General features: G+C 41.2%; 1 protein-coding gene across 1 annotated transcript in view; it reads right to left on the minus strand.

Moving 5' to 3' along the window:
• Positions 1-21507, minus strand: part of camsap2a (calmodulin regulated spectrin-associated protein family, member 2a) — a 45404-nt gene that overhangs the window by 19683 nt on the left and 4214 nt on the right. The window contains exons 2-6 of the mRNA XM_061078409.1: positions 21044-21303; positions 9072-9233; positions 6872-6955; positions 1462-1494; positions 145-286 (exon numbers count right to left, since the gene is read on the minus strand). Of these exons, the coding sequence (XP_060934392.1) occupies positions 145-286; positions 1462-1494; positions 6872-6955; positions 9072-9233; positions 21044-21303 (681 nt within the window). The remainder of the gene's footprint in view (positions 1-144; positions 287-1461; positions 1495-6871; positions 6956-9071; positions 9234-21043; positions 21304-21507) is intronic.

Genomic DNA, 21507 nt, shown 5'->3' on the forward strand with positions numbered 1-21507 from the left:
ATATCCTGCCTCCTGCTGCTCTACCCAGCTGCCCCCCCCCCTGCTGCGTTGTGCATATGTAAACGGCAAAGTTCATGTCTGAACACGGTTTAACGGAAAGCTTCCCTCAGTCCCACCCAGCTACCTACCCCCCCGACTCCTTACCTTCCAGCGGGAGCAGCTGAGGGCAGTAGAAGTGCAGCAGAGCACCCAGGGCCGAGCCGTCTGTGCTGTCCTTCAGCAGGTTGTCCACCGGGGGGATCCAGGGGCCTGACAGGGTCGAGGCCTGCTCCTTCCTGTAGCGGGCCTGCGTAACATGAAACACCAACGTTACCTTCGCCAACATCAACATCACATCTAGATCTACATCTACATCTACATCTACATCTACATCTACACCGACATCTACATCTACATCTACATCTACATCTACATCTTCATCTACAGCAACTATAGGGAAAGGAGTTGTCATGTGCAGTGTAATGGTGCCACTGTGACTACAGCTGTAACTATGTCTCTTCAAAGCAGCAGCGACACTTTAAAACGCAATGAGGCATCTCTGGATGTATTCATGTATGAAGGTAATTGAACGCCTCTGGATCCTGACAGCATGGGCACCACGATGTTTCAACTGTTAACCACAGACAGAGTGAGCCCGCTGAGAGGAAACAAACACCCACTGCTGCAGCGAGTGCGGCGGCATCATTGATTTTTCCAGATGGCGTGCGATCTAATGTTTGGATACAGATCTAAATGAATAGCCTCTCAACATGCAGAGTAGTTTAAATATAACTTATAGAAACCAAACTGCTGTGTCAAGTGTTCGTTTTATATGTGCAGTGACAGCGGGTGCATGGATATAAGGATATCTACACATTCGTACAGTGCAAGGAGACGAGAGGCTCTGCAGTGAGAGCTGCTGCAGAGTCTTTCTCTCTCTGTGATATCGTTTCATGCAAAATGCCCCCAAACGTCCCATCTGTTAAAATAAAATTCGAATAAATGTAAGCTTTTTTAATTTTTTGGCTAATCTGTTTGGACCTCTTCAGTGACTCCCTGAATGGTTTCTTGCTCCACTGACAATAACCTTGTTAGCATGAAAGGAAGTAATGTTTGGGAAGCGTTCAAATACACATACTCCTTTTTGAAACCTTGGATTTCAATAAATGTAACCTTATATTAAACAGCAATTCATAGAGATTCTAAAGGGGAAACTAATGCCTTGCACTTTACTGCTTTCTCTTGACAAATAACTACATTTAAAGACATTTTAGAATGTATTTTCTTATTTTTGCTGCATTTAACACAATGGATCACTTCCTCTTGAAAACTCGGGGTGGTTAAGAGGAGCAGTATTTAAGTAACAGTGAGTCACACGTTGATGCACACTCGTGATGAAACGATGGCAAACAAGACAAATGGAGGCAGGGAGGCGGGAGAGACGGTCACTATGGATACGCAGATGAAAGAGCATAGACTTACAGGCACAAGCTTCATGTACCACTTGGTTGGAGACTGCAGCCGCGAAGCAACAGACAAAACAACAACAACAACAACAACAGAGAAATACCTGTTAGCGAGATTAGTTGGTAATGCGATTAGCAATACAAGGAGAGACATGACAGGTGTGAGAAAGCAAAGAGGTGTGTGAAATTGTGTTTTATGTAATGTGGTGTGGAGTTTTCAGTATAAATCTGAGGCTTTAATGCAGAAAATAAAACAGAACAGAATAGAACAATTTTCCCCCTGGATGTCTCCTAAATCTCATCAGTTTGAAAAGTAAAACAGAAGAATAATTTCCAACCACATTTAAAACTTAGAGACTGAACCAATAGACATCAGGTGACCTGTATTTGAAGCCTGAATGTAAATTACACTGGTAAAATTTCACAAGTGCTGTCAGTTCACAATTTTGTCTAGTACAAATTACAAAATATGGTCAGCAGGATCTTGCAAAAACTACTGAACTTCTTCCAAGAAACGTTCAGGAGGGATGGAACCTGACCCCAAACTATAAACTATAAACTGAGGACATTTTGAGACAGTGAATTGTGCTGAGAGATTAATAGTAGAAATAGCCGGGAAGAATTAATCGGCAATTAATGGCAGCAACAAAATCCCAAAATGTATTTCATTGTCGCTAAAGATAAAAAAGCCAGTGACCTACAGCAGATACAGGAAAACTCAAATAAAAATCCCACAGTGTTAATATAAAACCAAGCTGTCAGCTCTCCACTGACTGTGTAAGCTGATTCCAGAAGAGGAGAGGCTTGCCTCAGTAACGGCTCGTTCTCTCACAACCTGGAAGCATCAAAGAACCAAATGTAAGTGTCACTCAGTGGCGGGTGAGTCCTCAGCTTCAAAGGGAAGCTGTTGACTTTGAGAAAATACAGCAGCTTTGTACCGACACCCTCCAAAATAAAGGTAACGAGAGGCTGAGAAGATCAATCGTCGCTTGCTTGGATTCTCCCATCACAAATGTGTGAATGGTAATTTCAGCCTGATGCCGTCAGTGGAAGATACTGGAGTTAATCCAATCTACATCATATTAGTTAATCAATCATATCTATTTGCCAGTGAATGGAGCGTCTTTGAAACTGATACCACAGCTTGAATGGGACTAAAGTGACACACAAGTAGCAGGCTTCTCATCAAATAAACAGATAACTCACGGATTAGATTATAGTTTGCAGGAGAAATGATTGAGGAACATATTCTGTATATATATTTAAACTCACTATAGCGTTTGGACAGAGATAGTGGGGAAATACTTGACATATCTGAGTCACTTACAGTACATTGTCATAATTTCAGAGAAAGGCAGATTCCTGGACTTCCTGACTTGAAAACCATATTCTCTGTCAGAGAGTGGGACAGACTGACTCTGCCCTCACTTCACCTCTCCACACCACGCCAACACATGACCTCACCAAGTCAATGCTGACTCACAGGACAAGTCGAACATCCCGTTGGCGGGAGGGGAGATTGGCACGAGATTCTGCCATTTGCCAATGAAATGTCACAGTATGTCGGCATCATATTTTTCATGATGCCGACATAATGTGACATTATCCAATCAGAGCAGACCTGGGCTTTATTAGGAGGATGGGGGCCTTAAAGAGACAGGAGCTAAAATTAATTGGGGGTTTTGATAAATGACCCCCTATTTTCAATGTACTTTTTCTGAACACACAACTCCAAACCTCCCTTCCTGACTGACTGCATCTAAAGTAATGATTTGACCGAGGGATACTCAGGGTCAGACAGTTTAAAATCTGATAAAATCACCAATCAAACCCCTGGGGAGAGGCAGGGTCCTAATCCATCATTTCCTTACACACACACACACACACGCACACAGCACACACTCACACACACACACACACACACAGTAAAAGTACTTCTATATTTACACACACGCACACACACACCCCACCCAAACCCACTTCAATCATCTTGTGACTCTGCCTCTTCCCGTCAAAGTTCATCCTCTGAAGCCAGACATGTCCAGTTGAGCTGCAGCTCAGCTTTTGCAACTTAACAGGATTAGTCCTTCTCTTCTCTGTCCTGACGCTGCCTCTGCAGCCCCCCCCCACCACCACCACCACCACGACCCAATACCCTCCACCCAGCCTCACCTAATAAAAACACAGTTGCCCTAGTAAAAGCTCCACAGTGTTGTTCTCAGAGGATACATGTCTCTCTCTTACGTCTAACCGAGGAAGAAGCTGCCTGTGTGACTCACACTGCAGTCGCACTGCAAAGACAGAAGAGGGGATGAGGGGAGATGGGGGAGTCAGAGGGAAGGTAGATGGAGCTGCTCATCAGCAAACCCATATTTTGTGCATCTGAGTGCAGTTTGAGTAGCATACTTTGTTCTGGCAGGGTTTTCAGAAAAAATGTTCTCCTCTACAAATCCTGAAAACCTAATCACCTTGTTCTGATTGGAAGTGAGACTCTCCTTTCCTTCACTGGGCCAAATGACTGATGTTATTGGGAGAGCAGCCCAAATAAAAAGGGTTTTGAACCCGGCAGAGGCAAATTTTAATAAAACATTTCCTCATATTCACAAACTTTCTTTCCTTTGATTGCAGAGGCAGAGAATAGCCTTGGGTCATAAGCATAATAAGGTGGTTTCATCTCCCTCTAGTACAAATTATGTCCATAATTTACATTTTGTAAATGATATACACATGTTTAATGGACATTAAGAGACTTGTAAAAAAACAGTAAAATTATAAAAACTCCGACATCTAAAAGGAGATGGATAAATGATGAATCAGCATTATTAAATTGAAATGGCCAGAACACTGTCTGTGTTTCTCCTGCCAACGAGTGGTTATTACGCAACGTCTCCTGCTGGAGGCAGCGAGGCCTTCAAGTTCAGACAAAAATGAAAATTCAAAACCTGTCCTGACTACAAAGCATGCAGAGTGGTTTTAATATGGTCCAACAAATATCAATACTTTAACTGGTTATGGCTTTTTTTTTCTGATGGAAAAACTTTTCATCACTTTTTTGTGACGCACTAACTTGAGACACAGAATGTTTTAATTTTATTTTAGCAACTCCAGGACACACTGTTCACACAAGTGTAATTTAATTAATCCAAGAGCTATAAATGCACAAAACAAACAAAAAAACTATCTTTTTCCAAAAAATGATTTCTATCATTTTAGGCAGTTTTCATCTCACTGATGTTTGTGATTAATTAGTTTGTTTATGCAATAAAAAAAGGTTGAGAACACATATCAGAAAAACCTTGATACTGCAGCTACAACACCTTCTCCACTGTGTGAACTCTGGCTCCAAATGATGTCACAAGCTTAAAATGGCCTCAATAGTTTTGTAAGTGGAGGAAACTTTGGAAAGATTTCTTGTCTATTAAGGATTAGAAAATTCTAGTGACAATATGATGTCACTTATTTTGGACTCAGCTTCGGCAGTGTGTGCATCTCCCTGTAAGTTGGTGAGGGACAGCTGAAGCATGCAGTGCTGCGTCTGCACACTGACTGGTCACATCAGCATCAAACACCACACCCCTGGGACTGAGATAGAAACACACACACACACACCCACACACACACACTCACACGCCCACACACACGCACACACAAACTGCAGTGCTCCATTCCAGCTCCCTGCGTGAGTGAACACGTGGGACAGGGTTGCGATGTTTTCCCTGAGGTTAACTTTCTAGCCGAGTGTCACAGTGTGCAGCCTGACCTGTGACAGAGGAAGCCGGGAAAAGGAGGCGTGACCCAAAACAGTGGTGGGGGCGATGGAAAGAGTGCAGAGGAGTCGAGTGCAGATCAAAAGGAAAGGCAAACTTCACTTGGTAGAAAATAGAAACTAATGAGGCAAACACAAGAGGGAGACGAGCGTGCTGCTGCTCATCCTCATGGTTATCTAACCAACACGTGTCGCTCATGACTTTCACGGGTCAGTGAGACTTGTTCAAACCCTCTGCATCATGGGAAAAAAACACAGAGAGGTCTCTGCTTTCCAATCCAATGAAAGCAAATGTAGCTGAACTGGTAGCTCGCAATGAAGCCATAGAGATGAAGCTGCTTTTAGATATTCAACACACTCTGGACAAATGTCTGAGTCAGTCACTGCCAGCTCCTAATGAAATGTCAGAGTGAGCTCATTGAAGAATTCAGCAGATTAATGTCCAGGTGACTCACAGCGATCGAGTTGATGACGTTTCTCATGGATGACAAAATTGAAACTGGAAGGATACAAATATCTGAGAATCTGATGAGAGCAAGAGGCTGATTTATAAGAGCCTGTGTAAATGTTTATTTCTAATTATTTTTGTATAAGAATAATATATTATCGATTTAATAATGAAAAAAACATTATTATTGTGATTTGCTGTCAATACTGAAAAGAAGCAGTGGTAGGGTTCAACTACACAAAGCTAGGACACAATTACTTGATCTTACATCACCACTGAAATATCCAAATCATAGTGAATACCAGCACTGTAGAGCCGTAATGCATGAATGATACACATTAACCTAATATGCTGTTCTGTGGGATTTAAAACTGCCTTATGTGCAGTGAATGAACATATACATTATTCAGTGGATCAGTGAATGATTTATTGTGAAGGCAGTTTCTACTGAACACAGATTACCCCTGTTACCCCGAATACACAACACATAATGTGTATCTAATTGCATAACACAAACATAAACACAAACAGACACGCAGGCCACCCGCAGCCTGTCTTAAGGCATTAGTAATGACTGCTTATTGAACAAATATAGGCTGTGGGCCGGACCCTGAACATGGGTGATATAGCCCTAAATGACTGTTGGGCTAATTAGACTAGAAAGCACTGATCTGCTGGTGAAGCAACAAATACAGCGAGTGAAGCATGTCCAGACATCAGGGTGAATAAACTTGTTCTGATATTAGAGATGAAGTCTGGATTTCTCCCTCGTTTTCTTTCATAAATACGGATCAAGCTTCCTCTAAAGCTCAGTGTGTGTGAGTGAGAATTTCTTCGATGGCGGCTGAAGTTTAACAGCTTTGAGTTCCGTCGAGGAAACTGGTCTCGGATATCAAAGTGATACAGAAGTCTGGGACAAATACTGTCAGTCAAAAGACGACTGCTGCTGTAAATCCATTAAGTGTAGCCAGGGATTTCAGTTAGCTTGGTTGAAACTGTCCATCATAAGTGTCTGTATGTTCATGTGAAGAATTCAAGCTGTGTGACAAAAGGAAAGGAAAGGAAAGGAAAGGAAAGGAAAGGAAAGGAAAGGAAAGGAAAGGAAAGGAAAGGAAAGGAAAGGAAAGGAAAGGAAAGGAAAGGAAAGGAAAGGAAAGGAAAGGAAAGGAAAGGAAAGGAAAGGAAAAGGAAAGATGAGGAAAGGAAACCCACCCGAGGACTCTCCGCAGGCTCCTCACTCTGCGTCTCCTTCTTCCTCAGCTCCTGAGCCACGGTGTCTTTCAGATATTCATTCACCTGGGAGAGGGAGAACAAACAAGATTAAACTTCACTGAACCAGCGGCAGCATCAATGAGGAAAATCCAATAAAGGCAGCAAACCAAAACTGTTCCTTCATCTTCAATTCACATTGATCTTATTCAAAGAGAAATCAAGAGTAATCACATTCAAATTTAATTCATTTTGTTATTAAAATCGAGCCTCTACAGTTAATTCAGTTAAAGTTAATATTGAAAGTTTAGCATCCATAGAAGTAACATTTAAAAAGTAGCATACAGTCAATATTGAAGGATATAATTGTATTTTATTTGATTATAGAATAAACAATTATGACAATAGCGTGACCAGGCTATTAATAGTTTTTCAAAATTTTACTTTAACACTATTATTTAAGGATAGAACAAGAGAGGTCTGTGTTTAACGTCATACATTGTGGGAGTGACATTTAAATGAAACCAATTGAACTGAATCTAATTTAATCACATTCAATCATGCTCTTTGGACAACTTGTCTCTGAAGCTAAAAAAGAAATCTGGATCAAGTTAAAGCAGAAATCAGTTTTTTAAGCTGGTGGATTTTGGACATTTTAGAACGCACAGGGACTCCAACAGAGAACCATATGTCCAAGCAGTGGGACTCCACGACCACACCTCCTGGTAGATATAGTGTGTGTTTGTGTGTGTGTATGTGTGTGTGTGCGTGTGTGTGTGTGTGAAGCTCAGAGCTGGCAGCAGCCCAGAGTTCCTACCAGAAGAATGTAAACAGACCTCATAGCTCTGTTTGAAGGAGTCAGAACCATCTGTACATGTAGGCCATGAGGACGGCCACTTCCTTATCATTCAGACACTCTGATTCACACAGAGCAAGGTGTAAAAGGTCTTGCATGTGATATTTGCTGTATAAACACACTTTATGAAATTGTTTAAAAAGTGTGCGTTTGTTTCCTTGTAGCTCCTAAAGAGGCTTGCATATTAATAATAAATAACTTCATAAAATCTACATCCATAGTAATGTCATTCCCAACCAAGCAGCAGATTTGGGCATTATTAGAGGCAGCCATGTTTTTCATCCAAACTGACAAAACTAACACTTTTGAGTTTTTATAACAACTGAATGCTACCAAAGCCAAAAGGAAACTTCCCCACTAGATGTCACTAAATCCTACACACCGAACCTTTAAGTGTAGCTACTCTGAAACAAGGGACTTCATCTGTTATAGTTGACACTAATACTAATTCTCTAATTGGTTGATATACACATAATCACTAGTTGATGAATAGTTGATAAAGGAGGGAAGATGTTGCTTAACCACACCATCACCCAATATGATCAGTATTAGTCTTTACAAGTCAATGTGTCAAAGTGTCATAGGTGAGGGCTAGGAGCCACAGAGACCTGGAAATGTTAACAGATGTCCATCATAAAAAGAAAAGGTTCAAAAGTTTCACGTAACTTTGTTGTATTCTCATGTTTCCTGTTGATCCTGTTTCTATAGTCCTACACATACAATGAGTCACGGACAAGCTATACATGACATGTATAGAAAAACACAGGTCAATCTCAGTATCAGTAACAAAGTGGAACAGACCAACTGCAGCATTGTTTTCTCATTTGATCTGAGTTCACCTGTGCTCTTCATAAAGTCACCGGCCTCAGGGCTCAGAGACGGGCTGTTTTTGTGTGTGTGTGACAGATTTGATGGTATTTAGGTCAGGTGAGCTCAAGCTCTCTTGTGTAAAGACGGTGCACAAGTTGTCAGCTTTGACAGACACTAAAGCAAAATGGCTTACCTGGAATCTATGTTTATCTACCTCCTATTTATTATTATTATCGTGATACTCGAGTTTCAGATTTGGTGAAAAATCATGAAAAAATCTGTGCTTCCAGAAAGTCTTCAATTATTAATGTCAATGTGATATTTCTTTTTTTTCCCTTTATAATAAATTTGAACAAAAAAATTCAGTGCAAAAGAAGTAAAAGGTTCTCAAATTTTACATTATATGAAAGATTTCCTTTCACCATTTAAAATATGGAAACACCACCATTTCATCGCATCATGTATTTGAGAAGGGACATCAGCTGTTCTTCAGTTCAGACACACATGCACAGACCTTTGTTATTCTCCATGACCCACCTTGTTGATCCAGGTGGTCACTGCATCTTCTGTATCATATGGCATCTCCACCTCAGGCTTACAGGGCAAATACTGAGAAACACAGGCCATCACCGTCTCGGCACTCACAGTCTCCACCGTGTACGCCATCATCAGAGTGTCGATCATCGCCAGGTGGGCGCTCTGAAAGAGTGGACAACGCAGAGAAAGATTCAGAGGGTGAAAAACCTGAGATAGCGAGCAATACCAGCAGATGTTCAATTTCCTGCACATCCGTTTATTTGCTCACATTCACTGGTATACTTCACAGGAAATGCAATAATATGAGTGTACATTCCAGAATCATCTGTTTTAAGTCAAACGCAACTGTAAAGTTCAAAAGACACCAGGTGTAAAATGGTGTGGGACGAGAAAGTGATGAATGAGGAAATGGGTCGAGCTTATTTCCTTGAAATTTCACCTAAAGAGAAAGATCTGAACATGCTGCTGAGAGGATTTGAACTTTGAATCATGTTTTAATCTCAGTGAAAGACTGAGTTTTCAGACGATAGTGAAATCAGACCTTTACAGGATTATGGTAACTAAGCATAAAGAACACTGCGTCCTGCATCCTTTTGATTGCAAACAAATCCAAGTTCAAATCCAATGTATCTGAGCAGAAAGAACCGGCTCCTTCATCTTAAACGATTAAGTTTCAGAATATAACACTAAACAAATATTTAGCCTTGTAATTACTCTGTTTCTGTCTGAAATATATACCATTCTTTATGAAAGGGACATTTTTAAGTTACGGAGAATCACTGCTACAGTTGACAGTGGTGACATTGAAAGCTCAGTGACATATTCACATAGGACCTGGACTCCATATCCTTCACTGTACTGTACATCTGAAAGCCCGTCTTCAGCTGAATATCCCCTTGTGGCTGTTGCCCTGGAAACAAGTGCATCCATCCCGCGTTACACGACCCACTTTCCTCACACTGACTGCCGGCCTTTTGAGAAGCCTGGATAAGACACCTTCCTCCTGACAGAGACCAATTAGAGTCAGTCATAACGATGAGCGTTATGCATATTAACGTAGCAGTAAGGGTTTAAGGATATGGAGTATCTCTTTCTTTATTCACAGAGGGATGTCTGCTTTAGTTCCATTGTGAGCAATCTACAAGTAATATCACTGGTAATCAAAATCTCCCTAGGAAAGTGGTTGTTTAACGACACGCCAACATTTTATGGCCCACTCACCGTCTTTCCAACAAGTTACATGCAAACCCATTCTGCAGTTTTGGCGTCTTCTTGCAGAAAAACAAACCGACCGACAGAGAAACCAATGGACGGCCGTAAACACAGCCTGCTTAGCCGCGGTAATGAATGTCAAGAAAGGCTCTGAAGTAAACTGACATGCCATCCAATGAAATACGACTAAAAGGGACTTATGTAGCAGTCCCATAGTTTTTAATTGTCTGCCACATGATCTATATCAAGCTAAAAGATCTAAAAGACATAAGAGGCCAATAACGAGGAAGGAAAGGTAAACTCAGACTCCTTCCGGCGGTCAGTCTTTGCTCTCTCTAACTATTCTTGCAACCTTCTGTTACCGTTACCACAGACTGTTTTCTACACGATTTGATTTGCTCAGTCCTAGACAGACATGTTCACTCCCTCCTGCTCTCTGTGGTCGACTGGCACTGCCAACCACTAACCTCAGCTCACCAGCTGCCAAGGCCTTTTCCTTCTCTGCACCCAAACTTTTGATTTTGGATTCACTTCCATCTCAAATGTGTAAACTGGACTCCATTACAAAACTCAGAACTGCTTTTAGACCCATCACCTATTCACTTATCTGCATCAACTGCATTTCATTTTTTTTTTGCTCCCCTATTTTCAAGTCAAATTTTGTTTATTTTTTATACACTGCTTACTCATTAGCAATGCTAACTAGCTATGTAACATCATGTATCTGGTGCACTGTTATGAAAGGCAAATCAAAGCAAATGTATAATTTGCATAAAAACATAATTCCACTGCAGCCAAATACAGAGCTATAATCAAAGCCTCTCACATCGAGAGACAATCAATGACTTTAGTCTGCAATGTGAGTTGTAATATGAAGATGCATGTGGAAAGTTAAATATAACATTGTCTTTACTGCATTGTGTACAGCCTGTGAAAACCTGGTGATCTGTGTGTTTTAGTTCTTAGCTCCTACATTTAGCTCCCTCTGTTAGTCTCTACAGTCCGATTTATCCAGCATGTACCACCCAGGAATCAGACGGCCAAATATTTATACTGGGGCAGCGGCTTTTCCATGAGCTAATCCAATTATAATAATTCTTTGAAGATCCACGATGACGCAGAGCACCACGGCAGGAATAAAAGGTACAATATATTACAAAACATCCAATAGAGATTATCCCATAGAGATTTCTCTCTTATTGTGAAAGGGGAAGCTGGAGTAGCTGAAGTGTGATTGTCTCTTGAAGAATTCATCTTCAAAAGGTGAGCACTGATGTGTGTAATCCCTTAATGGTTTCTTTGTTAGTGTGACACAACAAACAGCCACACAGCTGATGTCATGCTGTACAACATCTGGAAAATAAATCCACGACAACCAGTGATGCTGAAGCGATGTTCTTACATAACATAGTCTTGTTGTTCATTGGCTCAGCTGAGTGTAAAGTGTACATTCCTCCTCAGCTCTGACATGAACTCCCTGCGCAACACACCATTAGCTTAATGCTTAATTTCCACTGTCTCTGATCTGGCAACCCAGCAACAAACCAGCCCCACTTAATGATACACTGTCAAGAGCTTTCCCATTGGCCTTCATTTAGCCTGTCCAAACACTGTAAAACAATATCCTCACAGACTGCCCCCGTGCTAATAGCCACACTCATGTCCTGTTATTGGTTTCCAGAGCACGGTCACAAATCTGCCCTGTATTTCGACAATGACTTTCAACTGCAGGCAGGAACAATATTAAAAAATAGGCCACAGGGACCAGCTGAAATCATCCCAGACCTCTTTCCTCCTCCCCATGTCCCGACATTTTGAGGATATTGATGAGGATCTGCTGTGGTCTGATGAGATAACATGACATCAAAGTGAACTAATCGTGTTTACGGGACCACAGACGTACAGTCTCTAATTATAATAAATAACATGAGGCCGACTGTTTGCTTGGAGGCAGCTGGTGTGTAGGAGGACATGCTCAATCCAGGATTCAGCAGTGTATAACGGTGAGATTGTGAATATGACTTGGTCTGGTACTTACAACTCATGGATGTCATAGTTTTGATAAATTGCTTGAACAGAGCTCTAATAATGCCAATGATCTCTATAAATAGATTCTACATGTAAATAAGCAGAATCTGCAGGCAAGGGACAAGATTTTGAGTTCGGAAGTCAATTGACCGATCCTGTTTGAGCAGGTTTTGGCTGCCTGCAGGTAGCTAAAAAGGTATCACTGTGTGTTGTGAGGAGAAACATTCAAGTTACATCGACTTAGTTTCTAACGTTGTTAGTCAGACTGTAAACAGTGTACGCCGAATAGAAGCCTGAGTCTCGGCCTGGTTATCCGGTGTCAGGAAGCCACAAAATATTGGCCATTGGCCTCGGAAGCTGATTCATTGTCAGACGATAACCAATAGACTCTGAGATTTATAATGCAGTGTCAGTCCCATGGCTGAAAATGCACTTGGGACAATGAGATCTATAACAGCAGTAACCGCTATATAAATCAGTGTCAATAGTACATTATCTGATCTGTTGTAATGAGATTTAACGATATGCAATTTCGTAATGTTACTTTTGTTTAGAGAGACCATCAGTTTACCAGCTCAGCCTATAATGGAACTTCTGCTATTCTCTTGCTATTTCAATGAATATGAAAACTTCGGTGTTCATTAGGCAGTGTATGAAAGACAGCATGCTGCAATTGAATTGGTCCAGAGAGAGAGAGAGAGAGAGAGAGAGAGAGAGAGAGAGAGAGAGAGAGAGAGAGAGAGAGAGAGAGAGAGAGAGAGAAGAGTTGGAGATAATTTGCTGCCAAAATAATGGGACAGTCTCCCTCACTAGAGCAGATCTGCTTTGTCTTTTGCAGTAAGGCAGCAGTTTCCTCCATGGTATCTCATGACGTCATGTTTTCAACCTTTATGTCTGTAGAGCTCATATGCTTCCCTTCACTATCACTTCACTTCACACTCATTCAGCCGCACGTATCTCCATATACCTCAGGGTCTGCAAACCACAACCTCTGTCTTCCTCCGCTGGCCAATGATCAGCTCCACTGGAGCGTTCTGGGATTAAATGTCTTGCTTGGGGGCATCTAGTTCGGCTGAAAGAGTCAAGTTTAGTATTTTTTTCCAAGATTCAAACTGGCAACTTTCTAATTTTAGAATTATTTTCTAACCTCTAGCTCCTGCTTTTCCCCAGATAAAGCTTTTATCACATGGTGGATATGTAGATTATTTATTAACTGCCTAATATTCCGACACATTTTTTGGCATTTTATCACATATGGAGGATTTCAAACAAATATGGACAAAAAGGCACAAAAACACACAATCGACACACATTCTTTTCCGTCTAAGCTGATTGCATCCGTAAATCTCATATTGATTTCTCCGGAGGTAAGAAGACGCTCATCCACGGTCGATATCCTGTTTTTTATTGTTCAGTTACATGACTGGATCTCAGCATTTCCATCCAGGGAAATAGACAAATCCATCTTTAATACGGCTCCTTAGCAACAAAGGAGAGATGAAAATCCAAAGTAGAAGCCTGATTTAACATCGCACAAAGGAAGTGCAAACACGACGCGCTGTGACCTACAAAAGACACCGTGTGATGCATTTCACCTCACTGTTGTGAATTCATTGAAATCTTAGCTGCTTGTTGAAGCCTGAACCAGGTGGAAGACGCACAATACTTCACATCTGCATCATTACTGTACCTCAGAGAAATCATTCATATAAACACAAAGACGTAATTCCACTGATGACCATGATCTGTACTGAGGTAATGTCTGCACCATGACTTAGTGAAAACATTTATGTGGCTCTATTGGGTTGTTAATTGTGATGGCAGTATTTGGCTTTATTGATTATAACTCATAATCCCCAAAGTTTTAAAGATACTTTTATCACAAAAAAGTGGGAGCAGAGAAAAGCCACAACCTGAAATATCTCAAAAGCAGCCGTGTCCTGGACCTTCTTGGGACAAACACAGAAACAGTGAATCAACATTATCTCAGGGGTGCTGCAATATTGAAATGCAGTCTGCTTTTAGCATTACAGCGCTCCTGTCCAGCTTCAGGTAACTTTCCGCCCACTCAGCCGGACACGGAAAAGCACTCAGCTGTAACTCCCTCTGTGTCTTGTGAAGGCCACCATATGTACTGTACTTACTGTTCTGTAAAAGGACTTTGAAAGAAAAGTTTAACTTTGTTATCAGCATATATTTTATCTTTATTTCATTATTTATCTGGATGTGCACGCTGGTGCGGTGGTCAGCTCTGCTGCCTCACAGTAACAAGGTCTAACTGTCACCGCTGATGCATAAAAACAGATTCATATAAAATGCAATTGAATAGATTGGCCCTTGATACGCAATCGATTTGAGCCTAATATACATTTTTCGATATCAGCATCATATACCTCAAAAAGATGAAGGAACAAGAGACATGATATCAGCTCTGTCAGGCTGTAATTGCAAGCAATGGTGCTTTAAGCTAAATGCTAACAGGCTTAAACTGACCTAGCTATAAGAAGACACCATTGTAGTTTGCAGATAATTGGTTGATAAGCAAAGTATTGGATAAACTTATAAAAACTTGTGGGAAAAGCAAAGTTGTTATGATTCTTGCTTTGGGGAATATACTTGGAGCAGATTTCATGGTCATGTATCCAATAGCTGTTGAGATATTTCAGGACCAAAGTGGTGGAACATGCCTTGCTTGTTATTGAGGCTTAACGTATTTAAACTAAAATTAAATTAACCATTAAACGAATTTGGACTTTTCCCTGTTTGACTTTGGACAAACTCCCCCATTATCATGAGGGAAACCCTTTCTGTCTTTTCCCCTTTTCAGAAGCAGATTTAACTTGACTTCTTTCACAGTCTGCCCAGTTGTGAGCTGAAATTAAAAAAAAAGAAATGCTCTCACATACACAATTGCGCTCATGCCCAGGCAAACATTTTGGATTCACAAAATACCAACTGTGAGGTCTGGCATGAGTTGTGGGAGTGGAGCTTTAAAGCTGCATAACCTTCCCCCTCCATATGCTCCAAACCCAACCTAACAATTATATAGAAACCTCAAAGCTAACCTTAGAACACTATGTGAGGACAGGATGGTGGATACCAGCCAGTCTACTCTGGAGGTACGCCTGGATCCCCCCCACCCTTCCATCATGTGTGGATAGAGGTACAAGGGGGTTTGATTCAAATGTTGGGTTAAATTAAAAGGAAAATGCATTAGTTTAACTCATTAAAAATGCTACCATGCTGCAGATTACCTGCAGAGCATTGCCAGGTTTGACCTGTTACCAGTTCAGCATCATGGTTGACAATGATTGTATGAGATGAGACATCTGCTCATGTGGAGAGAAAGAGATATAAAATAAGTTTCTCTGAAAAGTTTTAATCAACATTCAAAGACTAGAATGGCACTCATCTGAGCACGTAGTTCTGCCAAGGCCCAACAGTCCCCTTACGAGACCATTTCAATCCGCATAGATCCGCATTGTTATTTGGATTTGCACCAAATTACACACAGTCATAGACATCAGCCCGCTAAATATGCTGGGTTTGTTTCATCAAGATCCATGAATCATTCCCCAGGGAAATCATTGAAAATATCAAAAATTTCATGGGTTCTTTCTTGGCTCATGTCCCATGATGTTGTCATAGAATGACCGATACAAATGACAGAAAGAGAATTCCTGTATAAATCACTTAATGGTCAAATCTGGAGCAGCATAATTCATTATAGGCTTAGTGCCATCGCAGCCTCATCAGTCCATTAGTCAGATAACAGAAGAATCAGGTGAATGAAACATTTTCAAAGCTGCAGTGTGAGAATAATATCTTATAAATTCCTTGCTTTACATTCTACAGAGAATAATACAGATTTTCTCTGTTAATATAATGAGCTTAAGTTGCTGTAACAAGATCCAAAGATTTAACATTATTTAATACCGTTATGTGTCTCCAGCATTAATTAATAACTTAGTTATAGTAGAAAAAGATGATTTCACTTCTTCAGAGTGAGTCACCGCAGGCTCCCACCCTCAGTTTCTATTTCCAGGCCTTGCCCCCGAGGGGGTCTCTAGCCTGGGTAAGGTTGCTCTGTATTGGAGATATTGATCCATTTATCTCTTGTGGGTCCTCTTTCAGGATCAATATGCCTCAAACCCAGCCAGGAGCTGTTTCCTCCAAAAACAAAGCTCATAGACTCTCAAAGTACAAAAAAAGCCCTGACCTGAATATCCCTAAATAGGGCAGCATTCTTCCCCTATATAAAACATTTTAGTGCAGAATGAACAATATCTGTATATTGATTCTACCATACTCTGCTGAATCAGCTCATAATAAAAATTGCTTTGTTACATTCTTGTCTGCAGTGTTTTAAGACCTCGACCCAAACATGCTCCTGTGATGAGAAAGCAGAGAACCATCCCAAGGTTTGATGTGGATCCAGCCTGTTTACCTACATTGTGCTTTTTCAAAAACACAGACAAACAAAGAAGATTCAGTCTACATAATACCGTCTAATTCTAGTAAAGCACAGAAAGATGCTCTGGACTCAGGACATCACATGACATCTCATAATCTGCTCTCTGCCTAACCATCCATACTGTACAGCCAGGGAGTCGCTGCTGGCGTCAGGCGTCACATACTGGCTGTGACTTTGCCGAGGCCTGCGAGGACAGAAAGTACTTGGATGGGTTTTCTCTTCCACCCTGCTGCTTCGGCTCCTCTTTGTTCGTGAGATCAAGTGCAGGGAACAGGAATAAGGACAGAGGAAGCCAGTTTCTGTCCCTCATCCTGTACATGCTCGGCCGTGTGTCTTTGTGCGTGATGCAGCGTCTTGGAAATGACGTCTGGTCGTTTCTATGAATCCGGCATTTCTGTGTTCTCCGGCTCAGAGCCTGGCAGAGCTCTTCGCTATCACAACCCCCACCACACACACACACACACACACACACACACACAGAGCACGTAGCTGCACGTCTACACTGCATATACACCCTATGCAAGCAGAAGCACCCCCACTCTTGCACCCCACCTACACACACACACACACACACACGAACAGCACACTGCCTACTGGAATGTAACCATGGAAACGGAGCGCCTTCCCAACAGGAGTTGTGATGGAGGCAGCAGAAGGGAGGGAGACGGGCAGGAAGGAGTGTGTTCACCTCTATTCATTACGCCATAGATGGGGGGGATGAATCCATCTGTCACACAGTGAAACTGAACTGAGAAACAGAATTTAGCCAGTCCATGTCACATTGGTGCTGTCATGAATTTCGCCGTATATGTTAATACAATTTATCCCACAATTTCAAATTAGTAACGAATAAGTTAATTTTTGTTGATTTTTCCTTCTTAAGCAGAATTATGGTTTCAAGTTGTGCATTTTCTATTAAGGTTGGGTTTGAAAGGATTATCTTGCACATTACAATGAACCTGTAATATGGCTCCAATAACATAAAGCCACAGAGAGAGCACCTATATAACCAATCACCAAGAAACCGTATAAGCTTCTCTTCCTATAAATATTCACAGCATGCACATTCACTCATTTATGTAGCACTGTAGTTACTCCACTTAATTACTATAGTGTTTACTACAGCTTTATAAAATATTAAAGCTTTGACATTCCAGCTTTGGCCTCTAGTAATAACAGTGATTCCGTCGAGACCACAATGAGGTCCAACAAGTAAAGACTTCTGTGAGCAATGTAGATACACATGCCTATGCTATATGTTATTGAAATACAGTATATATAATATCCCTATTCGCAACAGACACAAGTATTATTTATTTGATTGTTTCTTGTGTGTTTTGCTTTGCAATTTAATCCTTTAGAAAAAGACTTCTACATGTTGTTACGTTAACAGTGAGGCTTCGTGGGCTCTAATGTATAACACAAGAATAATATTTTCGAATCCGCAGCCCACGACCACATTTCTCTCTCTCTGTGAGCACTACAGGTGGAGGACGGTGTCAGCGATACAGAGTGTGCGTAGGCAACGGAGTGGGCGGCGAGCGCACTTTGGTGCCTGCGTCTTCACATGTGGGAACACGTCACATGGCTGAAGACACAGGGACGAGTGGGTGGAACGGTGACAGAAACAATAGGACTGCGATGTGAAATGAATTTGGCAGCCCAATGAAAATGTCAGTAAATATGCTTTGTTATAAAAACACATGATGACGGACAAAACGTCAGCATCGTGCTCAAACTCCCTGGAACATTCTCTAAAGTTGCTTAGCTTGAACATTATTCTTTATGCAAACTGCTGAGTTAAAAAAAAAAACATGATGCTTTAGCTAAAATGCCAGGAAGCAGCATTTAATTTTGACGTTGCTGGCCCACTTATCCGGAGCAGCTTACAGTTACAAAGGCAGTTAGGGGCTTTTCTTTCAATGGTTCAGGAATAAAAACCAGTCATGTTTTTATTTTGGGAAAAACCTCTTAAGCCGTCAAACCACGCTCTATAAATCTCTTTTTGTTGTTTCTGCTCTGCACCACACCCCCACAGAGCTCAGCCTGCATGGACAGTCACCTTATCAGCCGAGCTGGAGGTTGAAACAGTCTCTGAATAATAGAGGAGCCTACACCAGGGCTGTCATTCCAATGTGCGGCAGGTAATGCACATAAAAGTGTCTCTCATTGAGGTTTACAAGCTCATCGCAAATATTAAAAACACAGAAAATGAAGAAATACAGCGATTTCTTAGAGGATGTTGCAATTGATTCCAAGAATCCGGACTAATTGCCAAGCAGGGTTACACATACAAGGAATTTTCTGCGTTTGTGTTTGTGCATACGAACAAATATGAAAATATAAAGGTACGTAACAACAGATGAATATTATAAACAATAGAAAACAGATATGTGCAATGTGAAGTTTCTGTGCGTCCAGAATTCATGCTATGTGCTCTGAATTAATCAGTTTTTAAATGTGCTGCATTGAAAATAGCAAGGATTCAGTTTTGATGTGTGTGAAATATCTTAATTAAAACTGCCCCTGAAATCCATAGCAGACAGTGGAAGAAAAAACAACCACTGTTTCTGCTAGAGACAGAGATGGTGCTGGAAGAAAGAATTGAAAAGGTAAAAATACAAAATGATATGAAAGGAGAGAAGTGAAGTGAGAAAGAAGGTGATGGAAGAGACGGGTAAGATTGAGCGGAGAGCATTAAAAAAAAAAAGGAGGATGGAAATGACTGAGGAAGAAGAGAAGAGCAGAGAGCATGCGTGAGGGAAGGATGAGGAGTGAAGGGCAAGAAGGAGAAAGATAAGTAATAAGTATTAAGAGAGCGTGAAACTGTGTGGAATAGCCAGAAGACGTAAAGGAAGACAGAGAGAAAAGACGATGAGAGGGTGATGGCAAAGGAGGAAGAAGGACACGAGTCGTGCAGGGTATGAGTTTGAAATAACCAATCGCAGAAGGCAGGTTGAGAAAATGAAAAAACCCTCTAGCAGCTAATTCTCACATTCACAGCAACCTGCTCAGTCACACACACACAAACAGTTACTCTCTGACAAACCGTTCAGACAGTCATAACCTGTGTCTAGTTAAATGTGTTAATCCTTACTCAGCTTAGGATTTCAAGATAAAACAATAAAAAAGTGAAAATAATTTCGTGTGTTACACTGTAAACCCGTACAAAACTTAAATAACTTTTGAATTAGCATGGAAGGGAAATCAAACCCAGCGAGACTCTACAAACAGACTGCAGGCATACTGTGCGCTAATCACGTCTCAATTGCAACTCGCTGAAGCAATAAAGACTCCCATTGAGAATTTGCCCCAAAATAATGAGGGTCCCTCTTTCTGACTCAATAGGCTGCCTACAAAGTCTCCTCTGGGGTGACATCCAGTACAGAGAGACAGACATGGACTATTAGGATAGTGAGAGATGACAAAGACACACTCACACACACACACACACTGTGAAGTTTAAGCCTCAAGGTTTAACTCAGCTTGTAACTAGAAACATTTTCAGCTTGGATCTCAAGACAGTCTTTGAAATCTGTGGGGTGAGTAAGTACAGCGATACCACCTCTGTGTTGTTTTTAATTGTCACCTCACACAGTAGTTTTTTGGGTTATACTTTTCTTTGTTTACATTTGTTTAGTTTTTTTAACTGTTCATATTATCCACAGTTAATGGAAACGTAGATACTTTTTCTTCTCTATTAAAGTGATGAGTTTTTCAAAAGCTGCTTCCAGACTTGCACTGACCTCTGTGCATTTTCCACCCAGACACTGCATACTGCCAGTTGTACGCTTAAAGGCTTATTAAATGTTTTCTAGGTACCTGTGCTAACTTTTTTCTAAATAAAATAGTTTGGCTGAAGATATTCCAGTGCAAAACTTATTTTGCAATGTCTGTATGGCACTTGATTAGAGAATATGCCGCATTAAGGGTTTGTACACGAATGCATGGAAGCAGAAATGGGGGCGTTTTTTCCTTTTCTTGTAACCTGCTACTCTAGAATGTCCTTGTTCCAGGTGAAGTAAAGTTTAAAATACCGAAGATAAAATGAGGAATGAGATTTGTCCCTGAAACATGCCTCAGGGACTGAGGAAACAGAGACAAAACCTCTTTGCTACAAATACTCGAAACGGAGAGCTGGATGAAGACTATGACATATTCACAACTTGATTGAAGAAGATGAGGGTTTTTGTGTGTTCATGCCAACACAATTATTATTGTATATCATGCAAAAAAAATTATCACAAATCTCCCCTACCATTTGCAGAGGCCTCTTTCGAAGGTCTCTTTCGGTGACCAGTCTCTCCTGGTCCATGATGTAGAGTCCTCGCTGGGCCAGCGCCTGGATCACGGCCTCATGGCCCAGCAGGGGCTTGGAGGCGTCGCTCTTCAGGATGAGGCTGCCGGCCCTGCAGTAAAGGTCGGCAGACAGCAGGAGGCTGGTCACAGGAGGCTTCAGGTGCTCTTGCTCGTATTGGTCTATGTAGAAGGGATCCTTGAGGTCTGTTGGGATACAGTCTGTATGAGGGAGAAGGAATTAACGCAATTAGTGTGTTTATTTTGAGGCGTATTGTAATTCCCATCAGCAGTTCAAACAAAAAGAGAAGGCAGGGGACACCAGGGAAACATATTTCAGTTCATGTTCTAAAATACAGACAATACATGAAATGTAGTAGTGACGGCAGCTTTATTTTTATTAGAGATCTTCCCCCTCAGTGACCA

This window comes from Limanda limanda, chromosome 9, assembly GCF_963576545.1.
Source record: "Limanda limanda chromosome 9, fLimLim1.1, whole genome shotgun sequence".
In the NCBI taxonomy this organism is placed as follows: domain Eukaryota; kingdom Metazoa; phylum Chordata; class Actinopteri; order Pleuronectiformes; family Pleuronectidae; genus Limanda; species Limanda limanda.